General features: G+C 41.7%; 2 protein-coding genes across 3 annotated transcripts; both read left to right on the top strand.

The window, feature by feature from the left end:
* Positions 1-681: 681 nt before the first annotated feature.
* LOC121976949 (probable fucosyltransferase 8) lies at positions 682-3213 on the top strand. 2 transcript variants are annotated; one of them, XM_042529382.1, is made up of 2 exons: positions 682-1070; positions 1571-3213. In XM_042529382.1, exons 1-2 carry the CDS (start codon positions 836-838, stop codon positions 2983-2985), a joined length of 1650 nt encoding a protein of 549 aa, XP_042385316.1. In that variant the 5' UTR covers positions 682-835; the 3' UTR covers positions 2986-3213. The 2 variants fall into 2 exon arrangements, with proteins under 2 accessions (XP_042385316.1, XP_042385317.1); XM_042529383.1 differs by having other exon boundaries at positions 1577-3213.
* A 2974-nt stretch (positions 3214-6187) lies between these two features.
* LOC121978741 (fucosyltransferase 2-like) lies at positions 6188-6916 on the top strand. Its single transcript, XM_042531040.1, has one exon. It carries the CDS (start codon positions 6188-6190, stop codon positions 6914-6916), a length of 729 nt encoding a protein of 242 aa, XP_042386974.1.
* The last annotated feature ends 5395 nt before the right edge of the window (positions 6917-12311 follow it).

Below are 12311 nucleotides of genomic sequence, written 5' to 3' on the forward strand. Positions count from 1 at the left end.
ACTCTCTACCTATAAAGTTATATTTACTTAACTCCCTTATATAAATATGATTATCTAATTATTCCTTATATTTTTTAATAAAAAAAATTAAAATTAAATATAATTCTTCTTAAATCCATTACTTCAAATTAAAATTAAATATATTTTCTATCAAATTAAATATGATTTTTTCTATTTAATATAATTCTTCTTAAATTTAATATAATTTAAAAAAAATCTAATATATTTTTCATCTAATTAATAATTATTATTTAAAAAAAATATAATATAGTGAAAAAAAATCATATTCAATTTGATAAAAAAATTATATTAAATTTTAATTTAATATGTTAAATTTAAGAAGAATTAAATTTATTTTTTAATTTTTATATTTAAATAATATAAAATATAATAAAATAAATTGATTTCAATTATATTTAATTAAGGAGTGGAAATAAGATTTTTAGGATACGAGTTCTGCAGGCAAAAGACGAAGTTACGATGGGAAGTGCAGTCAAATTTTCCCTTCTTCTATTTTACATTTTTCCTAATTAAAAATTCGTAATTAACTCTATCTCTGGACGAGATAATAATTTAATGGCGAAAACCTGAGGACATTTTGAATAAAGGTAAAAGTTCAGGTGGGGAAATGAGAAATGGAAGTTTCCCTACCATACTCCGTCTGCCTTAAATGGCATCATGGTTTCCGCCATAACAGAAGATGGTTTGGATCGAGTGAGGTAAACCGAGAAGGGATTGCAAGGATCCGCATTCCAATTTTTCCCGATTTCAGCGAGCCGAACGCGTATTGATTCCGTGGAGGATTTCTATTTGGTTTTGGCAATCGGGCGGCGCGATGGAGATGGCGAATCAGACGGAAGCGCCGCCTCCCCGGCAGCCGCATCCGCCGTCGGAGGCCAAGAAGGAAGGAAGGGACGGATGGAAGGCGAGCAATTGGTTCGGAGGGGCAAAGCCGCTGCCTGTGTTTGCTTTATTCGCCCTCGTCCTGCTTCTCACTGTGCTCTCGGGAGTCCATCGCGTTTCGTTTCTTGATCGGTTCCTCGCGCCACTGCCAGAAGCGGAACAAAAAGGTGAATCCTTTATCTAAGATCCATCTCTTCTTTGACTTCTCCATTCCGATGCCCCAAATAGTGAAACACTATTTGGGGAGATTACCGGAAATGGAAGATAGCGCTACTTTACATTCTCATCTGTGTCATCGGATCAACTTTTTTGTGGAATCGATTAGGGTTTCGTCACTTCGTCGTCCTCATTCGTTTCCTGGAACTCGAGCGGCGAGTGTTTCCCTGTTCTATTGATCACGGATCCCCTGTCTCTACTGGATCATTTTCCAGGGAAATAGAAGACGTGTCTCTCTGTATCTTGTTGATCCGAGCTCTAACAGACGCTCGTAGCCTGAATCCAATATTAGGCTTGAACCCAGTCTTTTAGATCATATGCTTTTGATAAAAATCAAAATCTTGGTGGTGGTTTTCTGAAACTTAGCTTTTTTTTGCTGAAGAAGATATCGTGTGAACTTTGTGATCGATTCACCACTTTTTAGTTCTTACAATTGCGAATTGTGCTCAAGGTTCAGTGGACGAATCCCTCGGCGGCCTGCTCTCCCTTGCATTTGATGAAGCCTCTTGCAGAAGCCGATTCGAGTCTGCAAAATTGTTGAAACCTCTGAACCACACCCCTTCTCCGTATCTCTCAGAGAAGCTACGAAGCTACGAAGCTCTCCACAGAAAATGCGGCCCGAACACCGAGCTCTACCGCGAGAGCATCAGGCAGTTGAACTCCAACCGCAGTGGCGGCGGCCCGACGGAGTGCAACTACGTGGTGTGGTTGCCACAGCATGGCTTGGGCAACAGGATGATCAGCATAACCTCTGCTTTCCTCTACGCTCTCCTCAACGACAAAGTCCTACTGCTCTTCTTCCCTGACTACATGAACGGCCTCTTCTGCGAGCCGTTCCCCAACACCACTTGGCTTCTACCATCTGATTTCCCTATCACGCGTGTGACCTCGATCTTCGATAAAGATCCAAATCGATATGGGAATTTGCTCAGAGATAAGATCCTCAGTAATGACATGAACATCACCAATGCTTCGATTCCGCTGCCAGCTTATCTGTACCTTCACCTCGTACATAACAACAATGACTACGACAGAATGTTCTACTGCGAAGATGGTCAGCTGCTGCTTCGACAGTTCCCATGGTTATTGCTGAGGTCGAACCAGTATTTCGTCCCAGCTTTGTTTCTCATACCGATGTTCGAGCAGGAGCTCGGCTTGCTCTTCCCTGAGAGGACGACCGTGTTTCATCTCCTGGGAAGGTATCTCTTCCATCCATCCAACGCGGTTTGGGGCTACGTAACAAGGTACTACCAAGCATACCTAGCAAATGCAGAAGAAATATTGGGCGTCCAGATCAGGACATTTGCAGAAGTCGATCTCGACAAGCACTCGAGTTATATAATGAACTGCGCGATCTCAAAGAACTTGCTGCCCAGTCTCGATACGAAAGACGCCGCTGCTCTTTCGGACACCATCCGAGTCAAACCGAAAGCTGTCCTCGTGACCAGTTTGAAGACTGAGTACTTCGAGAGGATAAGGGACACGTACTATAGGAATGCGACGGCGACAGGAGAGGTGATCGGCGTCTATCAGCCGAGCCATGAAGAGAAACAATTCACAGAGAAGTTGGATCACAACGTGAAGGCTCTGGCGGAGATTTATCTCTTGAGCTTGAGCGACTCGTTGATTACGAGTCAGTATTCTACGTTTGGGTATGTAGCGCAAGGGCTGGGTGGAATTCGACCGTGGTTGCTCGTGAGGCCCGATGATGAGAACCTTTGCCTGCAATCCTCGACGATGGAACCCTGCTTCCACTTCCCTCCCTCGTTTGAGTGCAAGTCGAGAAGGGAATTAGACCTCGGCTCCGTGGTTCCATATTTGAGACACTGTGAAGACAAGGCCGCTGGTATCAAATTGTTTTATTAGAAGTTTTGAGTCAACTTACTACAGAGTTTGGAGAGTACTGGTAGCGTATAAAGTTGAGTCAGCTGTGTGCAGAACTATACATGAGGATTCACATGTGGAATTTCAAGTGGTGATACTCGTGTTTAGATGATACAATTTGTACTTGTGATTGTCGATCTCAGTGAGGATTAAAGGCATGATGTATTGATAAAGTATTTAATAGAATAAATTAAAAGATTAAAATTTGAATTTTAATATGAATAAATATTTTGAATGTTAATCGGCTGGATATGTAATTTACTCTAACTAATTTTTGAGATGATGAATTTGATCTCATAAAAATTTTCTATTAATTATTGAGGTAAATCACAAAGTACTATGTCAACTACCTATTAAAAAAAATTATTTGTTAATTTGTTGAATTGTAGACTAGATTCTTATAGAAAAAGAAGCAATTTACCGTTGTATATGCATAATCACGTAAAATATTTAAACACGATGCAGTAATATCATTATTTTTCAAAAGAATATTATTTTTGAAAATTATACATATTCGTGAGTGCTTTGGATTTGTGTCTATATGTTGTATAAAATTTAACTATATCAAACCACAGTTTCAGATATTGTTTTATTTAATGAATTTTACTGCTACATCAACATGCAAATGCATTGCAGACTAAGTCACAAAACCTAACATAATATTTCATAGACAAACTAGCAGAAACAGATCTCTTGCTCAAGCACAAGTGTCTCTCGATTATCATGATCATGTCAAACAAAGCTACAGAAAGCTAAACATGAACTTTGTCCCTTTGAATCTGAATTATAAGCTGTGGTCTCTCTATTAACAGTAGGAAATGTATCAGAAAGATGAAAGACCAGAGATTTGCCGAAGCTTTTCGTAAGACAACCAGAAAACAAACCGTCAAGAGCCTAGCCTTGCAGATGTAAGGAAAAAGCGCTTCCATAGGGCACTAAGACCTTTGTGCTTGACCACTGGTATCAAACACATCTCACTTAATATATGGTATCAAACAATTATTTATCATATTATCGCTTAACCTATTATGAAGTGAGGTTTTAATTGTTTTTATTACTAAAATCACTCTTTCTACAGTTACAGTTACGTAATAGCAATGCTAGCTTTAAAAGTAAAAATACCAAGTGATACCGTTGATATTTCTTCAATTGACCGATCCTTTTAGCAAGCTCGCTGATCCCTCGTTTGGAAGCTGAGTCAGATGGTGGGATTCGGGGACGAGGATGAGGATGTTGACAAAGAGAGGACCTAGATCTAGGGCCTCCACGAGCGTTGTAGGTTTTTCACCTTCTGGTAGAGCAAGGAAAGACGATCGAAGATGGTACCATGGACTTGCGCACACCATAGGCAGAGTGCACGGGAGCGTTAGAGTGAGAACCAGGGAAGAGGTCCCTTGTGTAGACCCTTCGATGCTAAAATCAGGAGTAGTACAAAGCGAAAAGTGCAGGAAGAAGATCAACAGTAGTACTAGAGTATATGTGTGCGAGCGTGCGTACCTGACCAACGGAGAGGACCTTCCTTTTTATATTGTCTCTCATAATCTCCGCAATTATGAGACATCAGAGAATGTCAGGTGTCAGGGCATATCAGGTGATAGATGATGTATGGCAGACTCCATTAGGTAGAGAAAGATTTCGCTTCATGCATGTGGTAGCGCATTGGAATATTCCCTGATGAATAGTCGTTATTCTCTAACAAGTAGTTGTGATTTCCTGACATTGTTATTTTCTGACAATAGTCCGATTGAAGTGGAGCCGGGCGGTAGTACACTGAGAGTCTTACCCATGAGAAATGAGGGGACTGTGCCCTAGGGGTTCGACCGGGGTAGAGCTGGCCATGAGTAGACTCAGAGATGTGCCCAGGAGAAGTTGGGGGGCCGGGGGAGACTAAGACCTGGGGGTCCGACCGACGTAGAGCCGGTTGATAACAAGTATTTTGACGCATTATATTGGCTTTTGTATTTGTCATTTTTTATCATTCGTATGTTTAATTCCGTATTAATATCATATTTTATGATTATAAATATATTTTGGGCTTAATTATAAATTTTCCTAAAAATTTGACATTATTTCACAATTGTGTAGGGAATTAAAGAAGAGCCATGGACTAGGATTGAGTTGGATTGAATTTGGCTTGATTTGGAGGTCAAATAGAGGAAATCTAGAGCTGAATCAATATGAACCCTTGATCCAGATATGGAATAATATAGATCATTGGATCAAATCTGAAGCAAATTAAATAAAGGATTCAGATATGATTAATTATAGCGGTTCATCAAGATCTGGATTGATCAGGGTCGTCGAATCAGATTTGGGATATAAAACTCACGAAGCACATCTTCTGCTCTGGTTTTTCTGCTCCCCCGACGCTTCTCGCGCGGACAGTACCCACGCACGCCGCCACTTCTTCTTCCTCCTTCACCAACGACGGGCAGCCACCTCTGCTCATCCATCGCCGGCGGCCAACCATCCATAACCCAACCTTCTCCCCATCTTCTCCATCTTTTTCATGGAAGAAACTCGATGCCTCGAGCTTCTCCACACGCTGCTTCAGACGACACCGGCACGTTGCCACTCCTCTCTTCTCCATCTTCATCTCGAAGTCGGCGGTCCACCTTTTCACAGTCACCTCTTCTCTTCGGGTTAAGAAGAGGAGAGCATACCACCTGTTCCGGACAGCACCTTCTTCGACATCAGCTCCCTCTTCGCATTCCGACGAATCCGAGTAACACGTCCTCTTCATCAGATTTCGACAGCAGCCCTCTTTGGCATAGTTATTTTGTTTGAATTGATTGTTAATGTTTGTTAAGTGAGAAGCTACGAAGCTCTCCACAGAAAATGCGGCCCAAACACCGAGCTCTATCGCGAGAGCATCAGGCAGTTAAACTCCAACCATAGCGGCGGTGGCCCGACGGAGTGCAACTACATGGTGTGGTTGCCACAGCATGGCTTGGGCAACAAGATGATCAACATATATAACCTCTGCTTTCCTCTACGCTCTCCTCAACGACAAAGTCCTACTGCTCTTCTTCCCTGACTACATGAACGACCTCTTCTGCGAGCCGTTCCCCAACACCACTTGGCTTCTACCATCTGATTTCCCTATCACGCATGTGACCTCGATCTTCGATAAAGATCCAAATCGATATGGGAATTTGCTTAGAGATAAGATCTCAGTAATGACATGAACATCACCAATGCTTCGATTCCGCTGCCAGCTTATCTGTACCTTCACCTCGTACATAACAACAATGACTACGACAGAATGTTCTACTGCGAAGATGGTCAGCTGCTGCTTCGACAGTTCCCATGGTTATTGCTGAGGTCGAACCAGTATTTCGTCCCAGCTTTGTTTCTCATACCGATGTTCGAGCAGGAGCTCGGCTTGCTCTTCCCTGAGAGGACGACCGTGTTTCATCTGCTGGGAAGGTATCTCTTCCATCCATCCAACGCGGCTTGGGGCTACGTAACAAGGTGCTACCAAGCATACCTAGCAAATGCAGAAGAAATATTGGGCGTCCAGATCAGGACATTTGCAGAAGTCGATCTCGACAAGCACTCGAGTTATATAATGAACTGCGCGATCTCAAAGAACTTGCTGCCCAGTCTCGATACGAAAGACGCCGCTGCTCTTTCGGACACCATCCGAGTCAAACCGAAAGCTGTCCTCGTGACCAGTTTGAAGAGTGAGTACTTCGAGAGGATAAGGGACACGTACTATAGGAATGCGACGCTGACAGGAGAGGTGATCGGCATCTATCAGCCGAGCCATGAAGAGAAACAATTCACAGAGAAGTTGGATCACAACGTGAAGGCTCTGGCGGAGATTTATCTCTTGAGCTTGAGCGACTCGTTGATTACGAGTCAGTATTCTACGTTTGGGTATGTAGCGCAAGGGCTGGGTGGAATTTGACCGTGGTTGCTCGTGAGGCCCGATGATGAGAACCTTTGCCTGCAATCCTCGACGATGGAACCCTGCTTCCACTTCCCTCCCTCGTTTGAGTGCAAGTCGAGAAGGGAACTAGACCTCGGCTCCATGGTTCCATATTTGAGACACTGTGAAGACAAGGCCGGTGGTATCAAATTGTTTTATTAGTAAGTTTTGAGTCGACTTACTACTGAGTTTGGAGAGTACTGGTAGCGTATTAAGTTGAGTCAGCTGTGTGCAGAACTATACATGAGGATTCACATGAAGAATTTCAAGTGGTGATATTCGTGTTTAGATGATACAATTTGTACTTGTGGTTGTTGATCTCAGTGAGGATTAGAGGCCTGATGTATTGATAAAGTATTTAATAGAATAAATTAAAAGATTAAAATTTGAATTTTAATATGAATAAATATTTTGAATGTTAATCGGCTGGATATGTAATTTACGCTAACTAATTTTTGAGATGATGAATTCGATCTCATAAAAAATTTCTATTAATTATTGAGGTAAATCACAAAGTACTATGTCAACTACCTATTAAAAAAATTATTTGTTAATTTGTTGAATTGGAGACTAGATTCTTATAGAAAAAGAAGCAATTTATCGCTGTATATGCATAATCACGTAAAATATTTAAACACGATGCAGTAATATCATTATTTTTCAAAAGAAGATTAATTTTGAAAATTATACATATTCGTGGGTGCTTAGGATTTGTGTTTATATGATGTATAAAATTTAACTATACCAAACCACAGTTTCAGATATTGTTTTATTTAATGAATTTTACTACTACATCAACATGCAAATGCATTGCAGACTAAGTCACAAAACCTAACATAATATTTCATAAACAAACTAGCAGAAACAGATCTCTTGCTCAAGCACAAGTGTCTCTCGATTATCATGATCATGTCAAACAAAGCTACAGAAAGCTAAACATGAACTTTGTCCCTTTGAATCTGAATTATAAGCTGCGGTCTCTCTATTAACAGTAGGAATTGTATCAAAAAGATGAAAGACCAGAGATTTGCCGAAACTTTTCGTAAGACAACCAGAAAACAAACCGTCAAGAGCCTAGCCTTGCACATGTAAGGAAAAAGCACTTCACTAAGACCTTTGTGCTTGACCACTGGTATCAAACACATCTCCCTTAATATATGGTATCAAACAATTATTTATCATATTGTCTCTTAACCTATTATGAAGTGAGGTTTTAATTGTTTTTATTACTAAAATCACTCTTTCTATGGTTACAGTTGCGTATTAGCAATGCTAGCTTTAAAAGTAAAAATACCAAGTGACACCGTTGGTATTTCTTCAATTGACCGATCCTTTTAGCAAGCTCGCTGATCCCTCGTTTGGAAGCTGAGTCAGATGGTGGGATTCGGGGACGAGGATGAGGATGTTGGCAAAGAGAGGACCTAGATCTAGGGCCTCCACGAGCATTGTAGGTTTTTCACCTTCTGGTAGAGCAAGGAAAGACGATCGAAGATGGTACCATGGACCTGCGCACACCATAGGCAAAGCGCACGGGAGCGTTAGAGTGAGAACCAGGGAAGAAGTCCTTTGTGTAGAACCTTCGATGCTAAAATCAGGAGTAGTACAAAGCGAAAAGTGCAGGAAGAAGATCAACAGTAGTACTAGAGTAGATGTGTGCGAGCGTGCGTACCTGACCAACGGAGAGGACCTTCCTTTTTATATTATCTCTCATAATCTCCGCAATTATGGGACATCAGAGAATGTCAGGTGTCAGGGCATATCAAGTGATAGATGATGTATGACAGACTCCATTAGGTAGAGAAAGATTTCGCTTCATGCATGTGGTAGCACATTCGAATATTCCCTGATGAATAGTCGTTATTCTCTGACAAGTAGTTGTGATTTCCTGACATTGTTATTTTCTGACAATAGTCTGATTGAAGTGGAGGCGGGCGGTAGTAGACTGAGAGTCTTACCCATGAGAAATGAGGGGTCTGTGCTCTAGGGGTCCGACCGGGGTAGAGCTAGCTAGGAGTAGAATTAGAGATGTGCCTAGGAGAAGTGGTGGGCGGGACTGAGCTGTACACTGAGAGTTATGCCCAGGAAAAGAAAAGTGGGGGGGGGGGCGCGACTAAGACCTCGGGGTCCGACCGACGTAGAGCCGGTTGATAACAAGTATTTTGACGCATTATATTGGCTTTGTATTTGTCATTTTTTATCCTTCGTATGTTTAATTCCGTATTAATATCATGTTTTATGAGTATAAATATATTTTGGGCTTAATTATAAATTTTCCTAAAAATTTGACATTATTTCACAATTGTATAGGGAATTAAAGAAGAGCCATGGACTAGGATTGAGTTGGATTGAATTTGGCTTGATTTGGAGGTCAAAGAGAGGAAATCTAGAGCTGAATCAATATGAACCCTTGATCCAGATCTGGAATAATATAGATCATTGGATCAAATCTGAAGCAAATTAAATAAAGGATTCAAATATGATTAATTATAGCGGTTCATCAAGATCTGGATTGATCAAGGCCGTCGAATCGGATTTGGGATATAAAACTCACGAAGCACATCTTCTTCTTTGGTTTTTCTGCTCCCCCGACGCTTCTCGCGCGGACAGTACCCACGCATGCCGCCACTTCTTCTTCCTCCTTCACCAACGACCGGCGGCCACCTCTGCTCATCCATCGCCGGCGGCCAGCCTTCCATAACCCAACCATCTCCCCATCTTCTCCATCTTTTCACGGAAGACACTCGATGCCTCAAGCTTCTCCACACGCAGCTTCACGCGACACTGGCACACTGCCACTCCTCTCTTCTCCATCTTCATCTCGAGGCCAGCGGTCCACGTTTTCACAGTCACCTCTTCTCTTCGGGTTAAGAAGAGGAGAGCATACCATCTGTTCCGGACAGCACCTTCTTCGACATCAGCTCCCTCTTCGCATTCCGACGAATCTGAGTAACACGTCCTCTTCATCAGATTTCGGTAGCAGCCCTCTTTGGCATAGTTATTTTGTTTGAATTGATTGTTAATGTTTGTTAAGTGAGATTGAATGCTTGTATTGATTTGATTCCCCATGTTTCAATTTTTGCATGTGCTTTGCTTAGTTTACTTACTGCTCACCAAGTGTTCGTTGAAATGCCCCAACCATCTTTGTCATCCTAGTTTTGCATTTTTCTTAGCTTAAGCATGATCGACACGACCATGTGGAGATGTTGCTTGGGTCGTGTAGATCTACATGGTCATGTTCTGGTCATGCTTGCTAAGGTGACACGACCGTGTCATTCTCCTTCTTTGGTGAAGCTACAGGGCCTGCTTGCTCCACACGACCAAGGTCATTTTCCTCCTTGCTCATTTGGCATGGCCGCGTGACTCACTTGGCCAGTGTTGTATTCCTTTACTTGTTGCCTAGATCGACCACGAACATCATTTCTTTTCCAAATTTAACTCTTGTAGATAAAAAATACACGAGCAGATCTCTAAACAAAGAAAAATATTTATGTTGAAAGTAAGATAAAGAGTATGAAAGTGCATAGACAAAGCATGCGTAAAATATGTGAATGTGCTTCAAAACATGCTAAACAAGTGTATATAATCTATACACATCATGAAGGTCGAGTGAACGTAAAGCTGTCGGTGTGCGCTCGACCGGGCAAAGCCCGAGCGAGTTTAAGGATATTTAGCCTTATAAAACTCTCAGCATATGATCGGCCGAGTGAAGGCCAAGTGAACATAAAGTTGCCTATGTGTGTTCGACTCGGCAAAGCCTGGGCGAGTTTAAGGGTACTCAGCCTCATGAAACTCTTAATAATACGACCAGCTTAATGACCGACCAAGATATATTCAACAGAAGGTATTATCAAATACAATCAGCTTAATGACCGACCGAGATATATTCAACAGACGGTATTCTCAATATACGGCCGACTTAATGGATGGCCAGAATATATTCAACAGATGGTATTCTCAGCATACGGTCGTCTTAATGGATGTCCAAGATATATTCAACAACGATATTCTCAACATACGACCAGCTTAATGACTGGCCGGGATATATTCAGCAGACAAGCGATCGACAACATTAAGACAACCTAGTAAACTCGTCAGAGAATATTTCCTCAAAGCTGCTTCATTAAACTAATCAGTTACAATGATATACTTCTTCGGTTATTTCATCAAGGCCCCAAGTCATAAATGACAAAGAAGGTACATCTACGGCAGAAAAAAGATTCCTCGGAGTATTATCACATGACGTCTAGGTTGTACTTCTCGCATCTTCTAACAAACTCTAACAAACTAGGGACCACCTCATGATCGCGGAGGTTATGTGAGTTTCATCTTTATTTGAAACTCTACTTTTTGGCATTTTCTGTGACTATTCTTCTTCCACTTTTGAGAGAGGAAGCTAACCTGAGCGTCGGAGAGCCTAGCCAGGGATTTCCACGCCAGTCTTAGGTCACTAATGCTTTGTTGGCTCGTCTGACTGTGCGCAGGATCATTGAAGAGTTTCCTTCCAATCTCAAGAAGCTCATTATTCATCGATCAACCACCCTTCCGAGCCAGCGCACCATCTCATCGCCTTCAGACAAGATCATTGAGTTTCAACTGCCTTGGATTAGCAACCTCTCCGGTTGCAAACCATGTAAATTCTTTTGTGTCTCTTACTTTGTTTTTATGTTTTTATTTTTTTGTTAAACTAACGCATGTTCCTTGCTAAGTTTCGAAAGCGAAAGAAGTGCTGACTTTATTTCAGGGCTATTTATCCCTCTCTAGTCGGCCTTCACTGTACCAACAACTGACCCCAAAAGAAGATTACAAAATTGCCTGGTGGAAGAGAAGGTCAATCAAGAGCATTAGGGATTACTAAGCGATGGTCGGTAGGAATCTTAAATTACAATTGTATTTGGTCTAAGTCACCTCCGTTAATGTCCGATATTATGGACTCATACTAGAAGGTGGAGGCTGCAGGGATCATGACTAAGCTTAGAGGCAAAGGATATGGAAAGCGACATGACAAAAACGTGAAAATAAAACAAGAGACAGAGCCTTACGTTGCAAATTGTCGAAGAGAGAGAGGGATGGTCGAAGCGTGAAGACGACGAAGACAAAGAATGTAGCGACATTTTTTCGTTGGTAGCTCTAATATAGTTAGGGCTCGAAATTCCAGCCGTTGGAATTGGGAGACGAAAAGGAGGGCTATCGTGTTGAATCGTTGGATCACACACCCGAATTCATGAAATCTCACCCCGTCGTCTCACACTAATCTCCTAGCATGGCCATGACACATAGCAGCCCCTCGACTAGTCAACATTAATTATAAGACAAGACGCGTCCATCATTACTTGGATACATCAGCATGCGTATCGCTCACATTAATGGTGCATGA

This window comes from Zingiber officinale, chromosome 4B (assembly GCF_018446385.1).
Source record: "Zingiber officinale cultivar Zhangliang chromosome 4B, Zo_v1.1, whole genome shotgun sequence".
Taxonomy (NCBI): Eukaryota; Viridiplantae; Streptophyta; class Magnoliopsida; order Zingiberales; family Zingiberaceae; genus Zingiber; species Zingiber officinale.